At 45.9% G+C, this 20421-nt stretch overlaps 1 protein-coding gene and 1 long non-coding RNA gene across 2 annotated transcripts; one reads left to right on the forward strand and one right to left on the reverse strand.

The window, feature by feature from the left end:
* Window positions 1-96: 96 nt before the first annotated feature.
* LOC119441932 (acyl-CoA-binding protein homolog) lies at window positions 97-17975 on the forward strand. Its single transcript, XM_037706601.2, has 4 exons — window positions 97-229; window positions 1642-1756; window positions 5264-5326; window positions 17505-17975. Exons 1-4 carry the CDS (start codon window positions 215-217, stop codon window positions 17576-17578), a joined length of 267 nt encoding a protein of 88 aa, XP_037562529.1. The 5' UTR covers window positions 97-214; the 3' UTR covers window positions 17579-17975.
* LOC125943191 (uncharacterized) lies at window positions 17690-18298 on the reverse strand. Its single transcript, XR_007465636.1, has 2 exons — window positions 18136-18298; window positions 17690-17814 (listed from the first exon to the last, which is right to left on the reverse strand). It is a non-coding gene; the product is annotated as an uncharacterized LOC125943191 (long non-coding RNA).
* Between the last annotated feature and the right edge of the window lie 2123 nt (window positions 18299-20421).

The following is a 20421-nucleotide window of genomic DNA, read 5'->3' on the forward strand; positions in this document are numbered from 1 at the left end:
TGCTCACTATTAAATTTTTAAAAATATAATAAAAGCGTTTTTATATTCTAAAGCTTTCAGTTCTTGTGCAGCAACACGAGGACTAGTACTATTCGGGGCAGCGGCATCGACAACGACACGAGTTGTCTACTGCTATAAAGGTGGTAGCCGGTTTGCGATTACCTGAATTTACTTCCTGGAGTTTATTCGCTCTTTGGATTACAAGAGAGTCATCATGTCTCTGGACGAGGTAAGCGAGTAAGATTAATTTAGCCGACATTGTTTAAAATCTGCTGATCAAAACACTTGTTGTAGCTATTTACTTCGTACACCCGAATGCAGCACCCAGGTTCATGTACCCACTGATTTCATTGCCTCTACGATTTTCGCGTATTAAGCACTTTTCACGCATTAATCGATATATAATTTTGCCAGAAATAGTATGTTCATATACACGCTAGTGTGTGGAAATCATAAATGCGCGAGATTTACAACCACCGAGGGCATTACTAGACTGTCGAAGCTGTTGTGGAACAGAACAAGGAAAAAGCCCGTTATTTGTGGCAGCCTGTGACGTGCTTGCATCATTCGTTCATTTCTTGGTGGGATTATGAGGTAGTCGCATCGAAGCGTATGACAGATTCCGTCGGACAGGCACGAGCTTTTTTAAAAGATCGAATGCGGTTTCGCGAGGGCTCGCGCCCGGCCGCATAGGAACTGCATACATAGACCGGCGCCAGCACTCACGGGAGTGTGCCCAGAGTTTGTAACAGTTATATTTATTAGACCATTCTTTTCGGCCTCCGTCATTGGCCCGCTCGCAGCCGTTATCGCCAGCATCAACCACTCGGCGAAGTGAATGAGTCATAATCGTTACTAAACGCTCCCCTGTTAACTTTCAACCTGTGGAAATTATAATTTATTCAACATTTGGAGGAACCTCTGAAGATGCAGGGAAAACATATTTTGCGTCTGCGTTGCGGGTATCACACCGATACGTTATTCTTTGTCCATTTATTTATTCTCCGTAGCGACTCTTGTAAAAAATAATAATAATAATAATAATTACCGGAGTGGATAATTGAAACGCAGCCACCGTTGGTTGCTGATCTCTAAGCGTTTTTCATGCGAAGGAAGGTGTCGTGGTTTGACTGTCCCACGCTTGTACAGTACATGTTCATTGCAACAGTCGGAAAATAACGAACAATATCTGCCGGCGTGCAGACAGTATTGTGCGCTTGCAATTTTCTTTTTAAATAAAGCTCGCCTATATACATGTCTGTTCGCTCTATCTTGCCGGTGCTCATCCCTCCTCCTCCTCCTCTAATTTATTTTAGATTTCGCACGCTACTATTTGTTTTGTCTGTTCGAAAGGCAACTCCTGGTTTAAAAGTCAGGTCTAAAGCATCAGCTATAGCAAAGGCCGGTTTCTTTCCTCTCTTTATCTCTACCTCTCACAACTTTTTAAGTCGGTACAATTAGCTTATCGGACGACAATTACTCTTGATCTGATCTGTGCAAAAGAAAATGGGGAAGGGGGGGGGGAGAGAAATGAGAGATAAGAAGGGATTATTTCTTTACATACTCCACATGCTTGAAAATCAAAATTTGGAGGGTTTCAGTGAACACTGGCTTCATGTGCATTGTTTCCCGCCCTCGCAGAGATTCAACAAGGCCGCCGACGACGTCAAGAACCTCAAGGAGCGCCCGTCCGACGAGGAGCTCCTTGAACTGTACGCCCTCTACAAGCAGGGTAGCATCGGCGATTGCAACATCAGTGAGTCCTTACCGCACACTTTCTTTCTCGTTCTCACTCTTTCTTTCTTTTTTTATTTTTCTTCTTTTTGATCAGCAACGATATGGCGCCCTAGTAGATATGCCCTGGTAGATTTCCCTCAGATAGCGCAGTCGCCCTTGCCCTCATTTAAGAAAGAAGATAACGTATCTGAGTTCCGAGTGTATCTCCGCGTGCCTTTTTCACTAAAAGCGATGGCTGTCAAACTTATCCGGTTTGTTCGTTCGTGGTGGCTAAAATCCACCGCTGGTTTTAAGCCACTTGGGTTACTTGCTCGGAGAGCGAATAAATGTCAATTATATTTTGCATGAATTGGGGTTTGCTTTGCGTAGGGGCCTCGACACAGCGTTGAGTAATCGTTGAAGACGCGGAAGTAGGAATAGTAATTTACTTATTTAAGCATGCAAATTTTCGATGACTAAGTTGATGAGGTGACGTCGGGCTCTACGCTGTCTTTACGAGCTTACAGGGCGTGAGAAAAAAAAAATTGACGCGGGATTAGAGTTAGGCCGAAAACTTATTTAGTGAAATCATTCCTCCGCGTCGTGTTCACCACTGTTGTGGTACTTGCGAGAAAATAGATTTAGTTGCTTCGATACAGACTGCGGTTCTTTCGCAATGACAGCCCCATTTATACTCTCCATTCATAATAGTCGCTGGTAGGGAAAAAAAAAAAAAAAAAGAACAGCAATATTTCTCTTGTATACTCGTGACGGGAGTAAAAGAAATGACTGCACCGACTGAGTGTGCTTACGGCTTCCTGCGCCTGTCACGGATCTTATTCATTTCAGCTTGCTTTGATGGCAAGAGACTAGTATGGTTTATTATACTTAATGAACACTTATGTCCCAAAGAATAGCAAAGCGAGCCGTGACTACGTTATAGGTACCTCTGGTATAGTTATACAACTGCCACTGGCGAACTCTCAGGGGCCGGTTATGGTGCGCGATGTGCTTCACATCACGGTCGCCTCCTTTAGTTTAGCCCTTCATGCACAAGGCTCTTTATTTTTCGTTTTTTTTTTTTTCAAGCTCGATATTTTGTGTGTGTGTTTTGCTATTATTTGTTTGCCTCTCGACAAGCAGCTGTACTGTGAAGATAAATGTGTGCCACTTTGAAAGCGAGGACGGCACTGAGGTATATGAACGGATAAACGGGATTAATCTTCATTGTACGGAATGAGCCAACTAACCCCAACAGTTGACCGTAATCAACTACTTAGTGCATTACTACTTCGCGCAGCAGTTACTCGGTGCATGCAGCCGGATTCCTTTGGTACAGCATTGTCTTCTAATGGATCACGTCACGCCTGCCTCACTTGTATTGCGTGCGGCGCTTCTCTGCCGAGTTCTGACCTTTAAATAATGTGACTTAAGCTAAGCAATAGCAACATGAGGGGAACGCGTGGACGTCTTGAGCCGCGCTGGCTATAAGAGAATTATAGGCAAAACGTTTTCTTCAATAACGAGCCACACAATGCGTGAGAAATCCGTTTGGTATGTCCTGTGTTTGGATATATTCGAATCAGAATGTAATTTCTTTCCTTAACCGTAAAAAATTACGGTAAACGCTGAAAACAAATGTAATATTTAATCAGGTGGTATGTTTAGTATACCGTCTAAGTAAGCTGGTTCTATTTTTGGCGGTGGCCACGCCGACGTCATTTGAGAAATTGCTAGTTTTGAAGAGGTAATGTAACAGAGACAATATAAAGAACAAAATGTTCTTGCACAGAGAGCCTGTAAAAAAAAAAATACACCAGGGACACAGAAATTAGACTAAGTATGCATAAAATGTCGTGATGGAGGGTCCACCACACTGCTAGATTACAGGAGTACAGAGGTCGCAGTAAACTGCGTTGGAACTGAGGATGAGACTAACACACTGAGCTTCTTCGATTTGTCGTGCCGGAACTGTCCAGGATTTCCCGAGATGCTGAATACGCTACGCTCATTGACTGAAAACACCGCCTCGGGCAGTCCGGGACTGTCAGGGACGGATAACCGAAGAGGCCCACTGTCGACAAGCAGAGTTCTTAATCTAGTCAAACAGTCTTGGGCATTGTTAACGCTAATGAGAGGAACAAAAGTAGGGCGGCAATATTGTATAGCGTTGCCTTTTCTGATGCTATTCCTTTTCGCGCTTCGGCAGTGGTCAGAGCGACTCCCCGCCCGCGTTATCAGTGGGATCAGCCGGTGGTGAACGGCATATGATAAGAGTGGTATAGAATCGAGCGGAAGGCATCGCTACAATATCGCGGCCTAGCATCACTCGCGCGGTAGCCGTGCGCGCGTTCAATATATCCGATGTGGAGTTCGATAAACTATATATATCTTATGCATTGTCCCGTTCACAGCTTCGTTTTCTGTTGTTCAATATTGGCCTAGTTATCTGTATACGAGTTCGCTATAACCTGGTTTATTATGTAGGCGAAAGGAAGCTCTCGCCAGACTGCGTATGCGCGATACACCGGAGGTCGCCGAATCGGAACGAATTAATATATACCGAGCTAGCGCTGTCTGGTTGGCCAGCCGCAGCTATTCGAACTCTCCTTTCTGCAGCGCACGCGATATCGCTGGTGTTCGCGATAGGCCATTAAATGTGATAAGGCTCGCTTTCGCTCGATGCAGCCAGGCGGCAAAGGATGCTGGTTTAGTGTTGGACGAAATCGTCCATAAGCGGAAGCTACGAAAGCCAATTGCAGAGCGATGGCAACTGACATCGCGCGCTAGAAGCAAGTTGTTTCGTATGCCAGTGACCAACACTCTAGCGCGTGCACCGCTGCCGTGCAAGTATGCCGATGGCTGTATTACAGTCGAACCCAGATATGTCGAATTTGAAGGCGATCAAAAAAAAAGTTCGATATTTAGGTAATTCTACATATAAAATAGACAATTTATACAAAAATTGTCAAGGGGACTTTTCTCCTGTTCGTTATAAACAATGATTCGTTATATGCGGGTTCAATATATCCGGGTTCGACTGTATAACGCCGCGTTCCGTGAATTCGAACGCAGTTCTTCAAGCGAGATATCATCAGCCGCGGTCACGTATCGTAGCCACTTATAAAGGTGCTCGATAACACTCGTAACTGCTGACGCCGGTAGGCTGCTGGGCCGGTATTCACAAAGACGTCTATACGCTAGAATTGTTCGTAAGACACATTTTAAGCCAATCCTGATGCTAGACGTATGATTAGCAAAGGCGGCCAACCAGCGGCCAAGAGCACTTACGGACGGAAAGTTTTGAGAATTTGACCCCTGGAGCGTTGCAGCTTAAGATCGACGTGTTGCTCGCGTTGCAACACCTGTGATCTCGTAGCGTGCATACTCCAAGACATCAGTTTTCACTGCGCGCACACGGTCATGTTTGGCGTGCCGCTTCTCAGCTTAGAACGCTGACTGGGTTAGCGGAAACGCAGTGGCTAGGCTGGGATCAAGGTCGTTCTCTCTACGCTGCCTTTTCACGAATCTGTCTGTTTCCTTCTAGGCCAGCCCGGCATGTTCGACCCCAAGGGTCGCGCCAAGTGGACCTTCTGGAACAAGAAGAAAGGTCAGTGCTTATGTAACTGCGTTGCTCTTCTACGCGGACACCGTGCACCGGTCGAGCGGCGCTTGCATACTTTACTACTTAGACTTCTTTCTATTTCGCTTTTCTTTTATTGCGATAGCAATTATATGGACACTTCAACCGGATTTCTGCCGTCGGCGTCGTCGTCGCCGTCGCCGTGAGGTTCCCTATAGATAAAATCTTCGCCGCGCGCCGTATGCCCGAGCGGAAGCGTGCGGGGACGCGCGCTAGTCACGGAGAGCGAACGCACTCAATCTCCCACGCGCAAGCAAGGAAGCAGGAAGCCAGCGCCGGAGGGAGCAGGGGGGGCGCACTTCCCTGCCAACAACCGCGCTCGTCGCTCGCTCGCACCGTCTCTTTTCTCCACACGGCTCTGACCTTTATGCGCCGTGCATTCGCCGCTCAGTTTCCGTTGAAGCGATAGACCGCACGTACCTTCGCCCGCTGCGGCGTATGCTTGCTGCCAGCGTTTTGACAGTCGTTGTCTGCTGTCATTCAGTGTGATCTCTTCGTGTTTGTGCGCGCTCACACCACGCTTGTTCATTCAGTTCGTAATAGTCGGGCCACATTTTCCAACGCACGCTACACATGCAATGCTGCCCGGATCGGCAGTGCAGCGCTACAGGTGTGTCCCTTCGCACGCGCTGCCCACGGGAAGCGCTTCTCATCAACACCACCGTTTCACACGCGCCTTCTCGTGGTCATCGAGTCTCTCTTCATGTCGGTCTACTTGCGCCGCAGCACACCTGCTTACTTAATCAGCTCATGTTTACTACAATTCATATTGCTACCAAAGCCGCTCAGCTTACTTCGTATGACATTGCTGTGTTGCTATCGCATTCATTGCTTCGCCCTTAGGGCGAAACTGTGACATTTTTTTCTTTCAACTCGACCTTCCCAGTTATGTGTTTCGAAGCTTTCACTGCATTACATGCAACTCACTGACCATTGTGTCTTTAGCCCTGTACGCGAACAAGTGCAGAACAAGGATGTACGGGCGCCTGTCGTTTGCACGTTTTTTGCCTCTTGGGAGTCAGGAGTCGTAAAGCCAAAACAGCCGAACTTTTTTTTTTATTGCGATAGCAATTATATGGACACTCCAGGCGCATTTCTGGCGTCGCCGTGATGTTCCGTATGAGGTCCAAGGGCGATAACACCGGGGCCGCGCGCCGTATGCTGTAGGTGCTAGTGAAAGCGTGTGAGGGTGAGCCGAGGAGGGTGGCTTGATCTCGCGCGCGCAAGGGAGGAAGGCGGGGAGGAAGCAAGCCTCCTTCCACTGCGCGCAAGGCACGGGGGGGGTTCTACTGCAGTGGGGCGGCTGCGTATGGCTAGGCAGAACGTGGCTTCATTTTGTCACGGAAATACTTTAGGGCGTCTGTGCAGATGGAGCGGTTTTCTTTGAATCAATTTAGTTGGAAGTCAGCGCTTGTCCGTCGTTCCCCATATTTCGGTGCTACAACACCTCGCATCGTGAAATCCCAACTGGCTCAAACCCGCTTTATTGCGCATTTGAGGAAATATCTCAGAATCTTATCGAGTGGTGCGTAACGAGGCTGAGTGGAAGCGGGGGAATTTGGTGAAACTGGCCTATTGTCCTTCCGCCCCTTCGCTGAATGTGGTGGACCACGTGTAAGGTTCACTTTCCTTTATAGTGAACACCTGGGTTCCCCTCGGAAGTAATTCCCGGGCTCGTCTCGTCGATCTATCACTTCCAGTCGACCTTGTTTGGCCGAGCCAGCGAGCGGGGCGGAATGTCCCTCAATTCCGGTGAAGTGTCGCTTCGGTCGCTTTGTGTCACGCAAAAGTAGACAAGTATATTCCTAAAAATGTTAGTCGAGGATTCGGCACCAGGCTGCGCCATTGGTTATACGAGACTCGCCGATGAAGTGCGCGCAACTCGCTTGCAGTCGTCGGGCCCGGCGACGTCCTACCTTAGCCGCCACACTGATTGCGCGTGCAGTGAGGATGCTATCTTTTCAGCCCTGGCGATGTCAATTGGGGCGCTCTCGTGATCGATACGGTTTCCCGCGGCGACGCCTCTTTTCCCACTGGTGTGCGGGTGGCATTTTCTTTCGGCTTTACTGTTCGTGCCTACGATTCGCTCTTTGACGGAGTTTACCATGAATATTTGTAAGCTTCGTCATCATCTTTTTTTCTTTTCTTCTCATCTTTGCCTGGTCTCCTACAGTTACGTAGCCACGATTTTATTTCGAGAACGATTTTTCGAAAACTGAAAAATCGCCGAAGGGAAAAGAGCGGAGGAGGGACGATATTGGACTCCGTAACGCTCCCGCACCCTTCAGCATCACTCTGCTCGCCGATTGTCCATGATTAAAACATCTGGTCTGGACATGTATAACAGAAGCGCTCTCCCGGTCGCCGTGACTGGAAGAAAGCATTGCCGGTCAACACGGCGCGCGGCGGGCTTGAGTGAATTGGATTCCGAGGTTTTACGTGCCAGAACCACGATTTGATTATGAGGCCTGCCGTTGTGGGGGACTCCGTATTAATTTTGCCACCAGGGAGGGTGGGCCTTTATGATATCGGTTGCGAGACGGCGTTCGTCGGTGGGTTATCTTGCCTCGGAATTTTGTTTTAATTCGTCGCTTGGAGACCCATTTTCGTCGCGAAGCTTTGAGTTACGCACGGAAGACATTCTGCACTCTCCTGGCCGCGATACACGTATTGCTTGAGCGTCTAAATTTTTCGTTCGGATTTGTAGCGCTTTCGCGGTGTGCCTTTTCCATCCCTGGACCCCTATACGCTTTTGTGACGCAAAAAAAGTAATAAAGGTACGGAGAACAAGAAGATTAGCACCGTTGCTAGAGCCTGTCATGATGAAACTCGTTGAAAAAAAAAAAAAAAGACAGCCTCGCGTGTTCTTGGCGTTCATTTCATATCCCTGTTACAAGGGAAAAGTTAATGCCATTTCTGTCGCATGGCGTGCGCATCTATGAATAATCTCCATCGAAGAGCAGCTGTCAAACAAGACAGCATGAAGTAATTACAAAATAACACAACGAAAGCATTTCCTCCCAGCATTAAATGAAGTATTTATTCATGGTAATGAAGAGGCAGTGCTTCTGGCTTTCGTGCTTAGCGCCTGCTTTTGCTTCCAGCAATATGACAGAACCAATTTTAGCACGGCCTCCGTGCTCCGCCATGTCGGCCCTATGTTGCTGGCGTATATAATTGGAATCGCAGTAGACTCGAGTCCCGTGTAAACTTATTATTGGGAGCTGTCCCTTGATTATTGCTGTAAAGTTGATAAGCACTTCTTAATTACAAGAAAGTTTGTATACAGTACCCATAATGAGAAAAAAGAAAAAAATACATCTAGACATTTTAGTCGCACACTGCAATCCTTGCGTGTCTTTTCTTGACGTATCGTTGTCACTCTCGTATGCGGATGCTTTAATCCCCCCCCCCCCCTTTTTTTTTTGCCTTGTAGTACTGCACAGAACATGATGACATTTGATATTCTGTGTTTCATTTCGCGCAAAACAGAAAAAAAAAAGTTTTTTTTTTTTTTTTCCTGTGTCAGGTTTATTTGAAGTGATCAACAGTGGGCGAAATAGGGAAGCGTCAGGTCGGAGCCGACGTTTCGGCACAGCGACAATTTCAGGGCAACAACAATTCATTAGAGACGGTCATACGGGTCAAGCATCAATCACGGCTCACCCGCGTGGGAACCTGCGCGCGAAAAGGTTAAATGGTTGCGCATGCTTTTATCGCGGACTGTCCGGCGCGTGCGATCGCTAAATGCTCGCTCGCGTTTACCTTTCAAAGCACACGCTACGCGTAAAAGGCGAGACGCAGGGAATATACGCGTATACGACTTTACCATTGTTTCCACGATGAGCGCGGATCTGAGCTTTCTTTTTCCCCCTCAGTTTCGGCAATCCCGGCGTTCCTACAGGCAAACGGCGTGGAGCCACCGTAGCCGTCTTCGCTTGTTTCTTTCCTCCGACCCAAATAGCTGGGCCATTGACCTCCTTACCTTCTCTTTGGTGGCCACGCACGCCCGCTCCCAGCTGTCAGGCAGCCATTCCTTCCGTTAGGCAGCTCTCGGCTTTCATGCCGCCGCCCGAAATACCTCTTTGTGGATGACCGTTATTTGGAACCCTCCCCCTGCGTCCACTCCTACGTGGACCGTTCCAAGGAATTTGCAGTGACGGCTCTTTACCGCCCGGCCATCTAAACTTCTTCACGCGAGGTCACACCGGCGGAGCTACAAGTTCCTCGAGGAAAGAGGTCGCACTGTTTTACCCATAAAGCGGATGCAACTCCCCGGGTATAAATATAGAGGAAGAATTGAATATTTGCCTTTTCGGGCGGCGTGTATAAGTTACCGCATCTGATGTGTACTATTTGAGAGCATGGATCTTTTGACAGGTGGTGTTCTTTCCTTATCGGTAATTCGTTGAGTAACACTCAACGGGAAGTTCCCTGTTCGCGACTCGGAGCATAAAATGCGCTTGAAGGAAAATTGTCGTCTCTGTATATGTTAAGCAATCTGAAGGACGTGTGAAGGTGCTGCCTCTGTGTAACGCTTTATGCCGCTTCCTGGCCATGTTGTTTGTACAGAGCACGTGTGAGCGTTGAATCGGGGCATGTGCCCACCGAAGTTGTCACACTTTGCGTGAATGCTTCCACGGCACCTCTTAAATTTTGTGGCCATCAAAAAATCGCTTTTTTCTTGTGACAGTGTCGTGTTTAGTGCCGTTTATAATATACGACAGCACTCGTCAGTTTCAGCTTGTGGCTGCTCCAGAAGTTCAGCTAGCATAACTGATGTCAAGGTTTTCAAAAATACACTAAAGAGAAACTCTGAATTAACTTATAATGATGAAGTATTATATCTAAATCCTTATTATCTTTAATTTCGTGGTAATATATTGATGGATAATTGGAAGAGCAAATGAAAGTCAAAGTTCCATTTTTTAATATATAATGTGATGTTAATTCCCCCACGTCATGCTTGGTGGTCGGGGCCCGGAGTAAATTCTGTCATAATGACAGCTCGACAAGGTAACGGACCCCGCGTGGCAGACAGCAAACGTAGCAGTCACTTATCGAAGTAGCAAACATAAAAATGACATTCACTTCAGTTACGTTTGAAATATTCGAGAGAAAAAGACCAAAGAAAACACACAGCAAAAATTATTAAATGCTGGTGTTACATTAGTAAATTAGTAAAAGTAAAAAAAAATAATAAAGAAAATTCGCGTTGAAGCAACGCAAAAGAAAGCAAAGTGCTTTTCTTTTTTTTCCCCTTTTTCTTTGGGGAGGGGGGGGGGGGGCGCTGAAGCACAGTGAATCTTATTGAAACTGGCTAAAATCATCGTTTAGCTCTTTTCGATTACAATGCAATCTATCCTTACTGTTAAAAAATTAACTAGGCCCTAGCAGACGTCGTCAGAGTCTGCGACGTCACGGTGAGCTGGTGCGGAAGCTTCACGGTGGCGTCGCCACCCGTCCATCGTTTTCCCGCCTTTTGTAGCTTACCGAGCCTTCTTTTTCTTTTTTTCTATAGGCGATAACAGGGGTTTTCTAGTACTGTGCAACTGTAATTTACTAATACATCGGAAATTATTTTTGTACTCGCCGTGGTGGTGTAATGGTTTTGGCGTTGCGCTGTTAAGCCCGAAGGTGATCGAATACCGGCCGCAACAGCCTCGTTTTGATGTGGGCGAAATGCAAGAACGCCCGTGTACCGTGCGTTGTGTTAAAGAACCCCAGGTGGTCGAAATCAATCGGTAGTCTCTCCCCCACTACGGCTGGCCTCATAATCATATGGTGGTTTTAGCACGTAAAATCAGAGAATTTCATTTTCTTTCCCTTGATGTCCATTTAATTCCTTCGGCAGCGGCGTTGTACATTTGTCTACGCGCGAATTGTTGCCATTTCTGTCCAATGGTGGCAAGGATAAAAACCGCTAACATTTCGCTGCGGGTAAATTCAGCGCGCACATGTATTTCTGCGCATGACCACTTCTAGTGAAGCCATTTTCCGACAACGATGGCGAGAGAATCGTTTTTCCCATATTTTCACTTTCTTTATCACTTTCTTCGAGCTGTTCAGTCAGTTTCTTGTATCCAAAAAAAAAAAAAATCAGTGCAGAATTATTGTGCACTATATCAATATTTCATTACTCTGTAATTGTGACCACTGATTAGGAAATGGACGAAGCATCAGCCCAGTGCCTTGACTTCTCTTCAGCGGGCTTCCCTTGGAATAAAATTGTGTAACTTATGCACATTTACCGGTTATCCATCACAATTTTGAGCTTTGATAATGATAATAATGATAAACCGATGAGTTTGATAATATGAGTTTTTGAATAACCTGAACAATCTTACTGCCCGCGGTATCACTTCAGTCGGTTTAAAGTGAAGCCATTGCGCTGGCTGTGACGACAGTTCCTGTAAAATCAAGTACCTCAAGGTACGAGGCGCCGACAGAGCCGCCCTCACGTTCACAAAAGCAACGCGAATCACGTTGCATTTACGTCACCTTACCTCGTTAGACGGGCTTGACCTAGAATATAATGTCTGGATTTCCCCCCACCCCCTTACACGCCTGACTAACTTAGCAACAATTGCAACAAGAAAAAAATCAAACTAGATTTTTCCCGCTAGACCGACTTCCTCGTAGACTCGTACGCGTCCTGCCTGTTCTTGCGGAACCTCTTCCGGCAAAAAAAAAAAAAAAAAAAAAAAAAAAAAAATCGCTCTCTAGCGTGCATATCTGTTCGCTGAACGCTCTTTTATCGGTGGGTCGTCTGACATCACTAAGATAATGTGTCTACTACTGTATTGCTTTTTTTTTCTGGCATAATCACTTGGACTTGATTCAAGTGGCCTAGTTTACTGCGATAGTACGAGTCGTGTTTCTTCGTTAAAAAAAAAATGCAAAGCTACGTAGCTGTAATGGCGTTTTACAGTGTAAAACGTTAGCACGGTAGCGCCGCGTGATAATTTAGCTATTATTGCCAGTTTTCTTTCTCTTTACGTGCTAGTCTTAATTTAAAAAAAAATTCTCTAATCAGTCGGTAAAGAACGCATTGATTGTTCGATTGATTCGTTGATCGATCTAAATCTAGGGCGCTAACACATCACTCGCAAGCGCCACGGTCCTATAACAGATAGTGTGCCTTCTAGGTTTATTGTTGTACATGTATCATGCAAAATTGTACATGCATGCACCATTGTACTTGCGTACCCGCGCGCTTGTGGAACGCGAACAGCGTTGCAGCTGTTGTGCGCCTCCCGCTGTTAATTGCGCTATTCGGCGACGAACGGTCGGTCCTCAATGAATTCCTCATCACGCTGCAGCTGTTGCGCTTGGTCATATTGGGACGTGCTCGATGCCAAGAGTATGCAGAGCGGCAAGCAGTAAAAGGAGAAAGTTTGTCCATGTTATCTATCTATCTATCTATCTATCTATCTATCTATCTATCTATCTATCTATCTATCTATCTATCTATCTATCTATCTATCTATCTATCTATTATCTATCTATTATCTATCTATCATCTATCTATTATCTATCTATCATCTATCTATCATCTATCTATCTATCTATCTATCTATCATCTATCTATCTACTTCTAATCGCGTAATTACGGCTACTTGATTGTTCCTATATTGCTCTGATATTTTGTTATCTATGGTAGGGCCGGAGCTGCGTTTGTTTTGTCAAAACGGTGTTTAAGAACTTGGAGCAGCGCAACACGGTACAGAAGAAGACGTACACAGCGTTGACTTCCAACAATTTATTCCGAAAGATTAGACACACATAAACAGACCAAAATAAAATTAAGGTAGTACGAAAGAGAGAAAAAAGAAAAGTGAAACTGACATGCCGTTATCCTCTGACATTTTAGTTCCACAGAACTCCGTCCGTCCGCGCCATCTTCACTGCCCCGCAGAGGAGGAACTAAGAAAACTGCACGCCCGTCGGTCACTTCATCGTGGCTTGGTCCCAGTGCGTAGAGTGCACTTCTCCTCGTCTCCATTATGTCACGGTACTTTTCCGCGCCTATAGCATGCTTCGCACGCAAAAAGTAAGTTCGCCTCGGGCTCGATGACGTTCATTCTGTTAAAAGAGACGAGGCGGATGATTTCCAATATAACCGGTCTCACTGGTATAATAATGACTTCTCGTGCGGCCTTTTCAGCGATGGCGCGGGCGCAAATACCTAGTACATGCGCGCTGTGTGTTTCCTCCTCGGAAATCCCACGTCATGTCGCCGCTTCTTATACATATGTAGTCGCCGTCTTCGGTTTATTGCGCGTTGCCTTTCCTCTTCGGTCCGCTGGTATATTTTTTATTTCTTTTCTCTTTTCTTCTTTTCTTTTTTTTCGCTGGCGCTGTTCTCTTTTCATCTGCCGGTCACCGTCTAACTTTCTGTTCTGGTCGCACGTATGCGCTCTATGCGCACGCTTTGACCATGTGCAGTATTTTCTCGAACCTAGGCTGGCTTCGGCCGGCTGGGCAAACCGCTACCGGAAACTCAGCGGCTTCAATTTGATTGAAGAGAGAAGGAAGTTCTCTAATGCGATCCGCCCCGAAAAAAATTAAAATAAAATAAAGGTCAGCCATAGCAAAGTTACAACATGTGGCACAATAGTCGCATGTAATTTGTACATGAATGCATAGTTTGAAACGCTCCCTCGTGTGGTCTTCATAGTCAACCGTCGTAAAATCGCGTTGAAGGTTGTGGCGCTCTCCCGATACGCCATCTCTCTCTCTCCCTCTGTATACGTCTCTCTCTCTCCCTGTGTGTGTGTGTGTGTGTGTGTGTGTGTGTGTGTGTGTGTGTGTGTGTGTGTGGTGTGTGTGTGTGTGTGTGTGTGTGTGTGTGTGTGTGTGTGTGTGTGTGTGTGTGTGTGTGTGTGTGTGTGTGTGTGTGTGTGTGTGTGTGTGTGTGTGTGTGTGTGTGTGTGTGTGTGTGTGTGTGTGTGTGTGTGTGTGTGTGTGTGTGTGTGTGTGTGTGTGTGTGTGTGTGTGTGTGTGTGGTGTGTGTGTGTGTGTGTGTGTGTGTGTGTGTGTGTGTGTGTGTGTGTGTGTGTGTGTGTGTGTGTGTGTTTTCGCATACGCCGTTTTCTCACAAATTTGGCCTTCAATTTCGATGATGAATCTCTCATATTACGTGCGATATTTTGGATTTATAAAAAAAGGGGGTATGCCATATATTGTGACGCCCTACAAGGTTTCCGTATAAACAACTGCCCTCGAGCTAAAGAAAAAAAAAAGTTAACGAACAAATTTTGGTTAGTGTTTTCAGAGTAACTTAAGCAGCGCAAAGTATTTTCGCCTCGCCGTAGAGCTGGTATGCCGAAACGACAGGTGTCTCACCGTCATAGCTTATTTATATATATAAAAAATCTGTATTGTCTAAAAAAACTAAATGTGGCCAGCTTGGCACTAGCGGTGCCAAGTCTGAATAAACAGCGGAGCAGGGCGACGTTTCTTGGCAACTAGTTTATCGGAGGCCGGGGTCGCTTTCGCGGCGTTGACGCTTGGCTTTATTCTCGCGCTCTCGGTATTCCAAGTCGTCTGGGCGACGTAGGCTGGATCGGCACGAAGACGGCGATTCCTTTCCCGCGTGGCTTGCGGGCGCTTCTCTCGTCGGGCAGCCCCTTCTTCCAGCGTCAAGGAGCGCTTAGGTCGAGCCATATCTCGGTAGAGCGGAGAAATGCCAGGGCGCCGCCGCGCGCACGCTTTCATTAGCGCGTTCACATGGCTGAACGCGTGCTCGGCGCAGTTATGACGTCAATGTCCGGGCTCCTCTCTCGCGAGCCGGCGCGCGCTATGCTCGCGAGAGACGTGGCTCCTCCTCGCTCAGCGAATTTTTGCGTTGCACACCGGCATTTTGCCAAGCTTAAACAGCTCCGCTGTTATAAACTGCCCTGTATGTACGTCCGCTGATTCGTGCGAACGAGTGCGGTGCTCGAAAAAACGGCGTGCGCGGTGATGGGAGGAGTGGCGCTACCTTCAATACTCGTTCATGCGCACACGGGCATGTGAAAGCATCAGCTTGGCAGTCGCTCTATCATGCGATTGTACACAGCTTCTCCTGAGCTGCCACTGGGCTATTTGCGGTTGCTCTGCATGACTTCATTGCGGCTGCATTCTATTGAATTAGTTTTGTTTCTGTCACAATGTAATGTCTGCTAGATCCTGAGTCGCAAACGCTTTATTACGTCCCCTTTTTATATTATGAGTCCCTGTCACTGCCAACAAACTTTACATACCACTGGAGTTGGACAGAGATGCTAGTAACGTAATACCGGGAGACAGGCCTCTTAATTATCTTTGTTTTTAACTGTCTCTTTAGACGGTCAGTGCAGGCCGCGCAAATTGGCTGCAAGCCAGTGTAGCTAGTCGGCCATATCTCCAAATCAGCTTCGGAAATCACGCTTAAACAATCTTTGAAATCTGTTGCGGAAGTTGCCCGTCCACGAAACATCTGGTCAACGCGCACACTTATCGTTGCCATCCTATGTATTCAGCAGCAGCGTGCGTCCTTGTAATGCCACGCAGAACGTTGCCAAATTATATAAATGGACTGTACTCTTCTGGGCGAAAATATGCGAACCAGGGGTTCCGCGATCAAGCCAATTTTCTTTCTGTACCTATTAATCTAACTTGAAATTGAGGACTGCAGTTCAAGCTTGACGCTGCGAACGTTTTTATGCACTCGTCAATTTCTGTTTGTGCGCCTGAATTACAAAAAAATCTGTCTTTTTTTTTTTTTTTTTTTTTTTTGTCGAGCCTGTCCGTATTCTTTTGCTCACCGGTGAACCTATTAGTGATGCAAAGAGACGGAGAGTATAATCCACCTTACATTGTTCATCGTATGTATTTGTAACTTAATTAGAAAAAAAAACTGACCGAGAATAACAAATTAGGTGGTATTATTCCTCTCTTTAGTGAACCAAGGAATATTAGAAGTAGAATAATTGGCCCTTGTCTGCGATGTGTTTACGTTGCTGCAACGGAATTAGGTAAATGGTCTTAGAGCAGAATATGCAGGATTGAAATCGTAATTTATTTGAGGAAAGCATGAAGAGATACTAATAAATGAAGTAACAGAAAGACATAACGTCGAGGCAGCTGCACCTGAGTAAAAGTAGCGGCTCACGTTTATTGTCGCGAACGAGATGTACACTGCCGTAGGCTTGCTTTATATCATCACCGTAAACATTTATTCAGTGAAATTTTCATTAGTTTCTTCGCTAATTGGCCCTTTTGTCGTTAACGACCCCTGCTGGCGTAGTGGTATTGCATAAAGGGACGGTGGCGTATGCACATATTTGTTAAGGCTAATAGAGGGATGATGCGAGGAAGTTACGATGACTGTTTGAGGCCGTTAAAGATAATCAGCGCCAAGTTTGAAGCTATGTTTGTGCTTACTTCTTCCGAGTATGCGCGGAACTGGGCCTTGTGAACCAATCAACGTGGCTTCTAGCGTCTGCCCAGTGCTGGCCATAGTATACTCAATCCCAGTATAATGTGACGCCGGAGTGAAAGCTACGGTTGACGTCAGCCAATCAGGAACGTAATTTTATGAAGGCGCGTCTTTTGCTGTGAAGCCCATGCCTTTAGGCGTCAGAGCGTCGTCTCTTCAGACCCGAGGGCGCCAGAGCAGGCCTCGTAGCTTCCACTCCAGCGCTAAATTATTGTGGAACTGCTTACACTTACAAGGAGTAATATTATGGGTTCATTTTAAAAGTGCACTGAACGAAAATACGAACACTAACAGGAAGAACACTGATCAGGATAACGGTCTCGTTTAATCAATCAATCAATCGATCGATCATTACTATTAAAAAGTTTTTTAGCCAGTGTTGTGTCTCGTGTTCGCTTTCATTTTTGTGCCCTTTCGTGTTCTGTTCGCACTATATACCTTCGAGTAATGTTATCGTATCGCTGTAGCATGGCCTTCGAGATCTCGTGGTGTGCGCTGGTGGTTACGGCTGTAGTATCAATATCTTAGTCAGTAAGTAAGGATCCTGATTTGTGACCCTTGTCTGTATTAGCTGAATGTAACGGATTGGGCTTTAGAACGAGTAATAAACAGAAAACTGGCGCTCATGTACCGTATCCCGTTCTCAATTGACTCAGTGTACACTTTTGTCCCCATGTGCAGGCACCAGCCAAGACGAAGCCAAGGAAGCTTACGTCACCTACGCCGGCAAGCTCATAGAGAAGTACAAGAAGTGATTGCGGGGTCGACGCTCCTGCGGCCTGGGCGGGCTCACACCGCCCTCGACGACGCGCGTTCAACGTGATCTGTGTTCTTCGTATCAGCCCAAAGTCACCTCGCTTGCTTGCTTATTTCCTTTTTTTTTTTTCTCCCTTAACGGCGTACCATCCATGTCGCCACGGTCGCCGAACAAATTTACTTTCGTAACAGATACATTTGTGATATCAGCTGTTCCTTTTTCTTTTTTCCACTTCTCGCAGAAGCAATAACGCTGTACATTCACCTAAATTAATCCGATCTCTTGGTATGTTGCCATTTTGCATGGCACGAGTTTCAGTGCAACACTTTTCTGTTGTACCAATGAGGTGTTTTGTACATACGGAGTACCAATAAAAGTGGTCTTTTCTTTTTAAATTTGACTGGAAGTCGAGTCATTTTCTTTCTTTCTATGTGCGAGATCGGCAAGAGGATCGAGTTTCTCGGCCTTCTAGCACGTGCTTTCTTTGGCGCGAAGTAGGCTGAACGGATCAGAAGAGATGAACAGATCATCGGAAGGATTTCAGGGATTTCCCACGTACCACTTCTCGCAGAAGCAATAACGCTGTACATTCACCTAAATTAATCCAATCTCTTGGTATGTTGCCATTTTGCATGGCACGAGTTTCAGTGCAACACTTTTCTGTTGTACCAATGAGGTGCTTTGTACATACGGAGTACCAATAAAAGTGGTCTTTTTAAATTTGACCGGAAGTCGAGTCATTTTCTTTCTTTCTATGTGCGAGATCGGCAAGAGGATCGAGTTTCTCAGCCTTCTAGCACGTGCTTTCTTTGGAGCGAAGTAGGCTGAACGGATCAGAAGAGATGAACAGATCATCGGAAGGATTTCAGGGAACACGTCCTGATAATAGGTGTCATCACTTTGCTGAACGTATATCTTCTTGTCACTTACAAATATTACGGTCTGCATGTAAGCTCGGTATTATACCCTTGACAAACACGCTTCAAAAGCTGATATAATGTTGCGCGTGCGATTTCGCGTTTAACTTCTCTTTTCGTCCTAAAGAACCGTGGACGTACGTTGTAATGTAAAGAATTTATAACGAAAAATCCTAAAGTCTTACAATTGGCAGCTTGCAAATGATTTTGAGCCGAAATGACACGCTTCCGTCCAATAACTTGTAGACAGCCGTGCTTCTACAGTGCTTGTTGAAACTGTACTGTATTCGGGAATAAGTTCCGCCTTAATGAAGGTCTCCGTATATGTATTGGTAAACAAAAAAAAAGAAAAAAGCAAGGACAGCTGCTCAATTCCGAGAAGTGGAGCTGTCTGCTAGAGCGGACGCAATTGGTCGTTACTGTAATTTTCGTATCTGAACCGCGAAAGGCGTCAGGACAGCGCTAACAGCTGTTAGGAGTTCCAACCGGATTTTTGTGCTTTAGAAGCATGCAACGAATGCTGCGTAGTTTCTGGGATGTTACTGCTGTTTTTAAATTCGGTGCAATGTTGAGCTGAAAGTTAATAACTCCGCCGAGATCTTCTCAGTTAACCGTCGTCAAAAAATTGCTTCTAGGTGAATAGCCGCGCTACGTATCGCGGAATAACAGGACTCGCACTTGTTTTACACAAGACGAGCAATGTATTTTACCCAGTAATTCTTGGAATATAACTTCAAATGAAGATAATGTAATCAGCTGTGCGCAGACGATATTATTTATGGCGTTGATGAACAAACATCTTACAAATGGCTGCAGCTTTGTGAAGGAATATCAATTAGAATCCTAGAGGCTGAAACTTGCCGCGAAAGTATTAGCTCAGTTCCTATGTGTTACAAGTAGCAACACTTATTTGTGCGCTGGTGAAGAGCTTGCGACAACAATATATTAAATAATAGGTATCCTCCCTGTCCCGCAGCGATATGATAAGTAGCAATGATATAACCAACAGCTTTTGGGAGCTTCGTGTGCACTACCGCATTGCACCTTTCCGATGCGTTCGATAACGTTCTCCCTTCCAGGAGATTTTGGCTGATCTCTGACACCCTTAGGGTTGCTTTTGGGATACCCAGTTTCGCCTAGCTTATGTACTTCAGGCAACGATCAGATTTGTGAGAGCGCTACGTTATCTCGTGTACACCTTATCTGTCATGGCTCTGATATTCCCCATATGTAGCCCGCCATTGCAAACTTCACCTGCGGTCAGTTTGTAGCGCGTAGCTACATAACGTTGTGGCAGTTGCTTTGAGAATCGAAAGTACAGGTTTAAACAAAGCTTACTCGTGAAGTATTTACAACTACGCATACCGATGCCACAGCGGGGTTCTCAGCTACATGCTCACAAAAATACGTGCAATATCGTGACTACGACCTGTACAAGGAAGGACATTTCGTAAGTGGGCTTCTCCCTGCAAGCCCTCTTGTTGCGGGGAAGCCAGCCTTGAATGTGTCTGCTGCATATGTGCAGACAACTTCGAAACCTTATTTGAGGTTTGCACATATGAAAGCTATCGTCTGTGAAACGCAGTGCAAGACGACTCAAATTCAAAAAGGGTATTGACTCCACAAAATCAATGCCTTAAAGATAAATCAAGCTTAATGGTCCAGTAAAGTGGCACCTCTTTACCATTCTATTCGAGCTATTCGAAAGCAGTAAGAATAGCATAACTTATTTTGCAATGCGGTTGTGAGCCACGCCTCTGAAACATACTTGGTAAATTGTTAATAGAGACTTGCAGCATAGAGCTGCTGCTTTGCGCTGCCGTTCTGGCTATCTGCCAGTTTGTGCAACTTCGTCTATTGGTGGAAACTTAATGAATGTAGTGTTGCAAATGACACACACACACACACACACACACACACACAC

This window comes from Dermacentor silvarum, chromosome 2 (assembly GCF_013339745.2).
Source record: "Dermacentor silvarum isolate Dsil-2018 chromosome 2, BIME_Dsil_1.4, whole genome shotgun sequence".
NCBI classification, from domain to species: Eukaryota; Metazoa; Arthropoda; class Arachnida; order Ixodida; family Ixodidae; genus Dermacentor; species Dermacentor silvarum.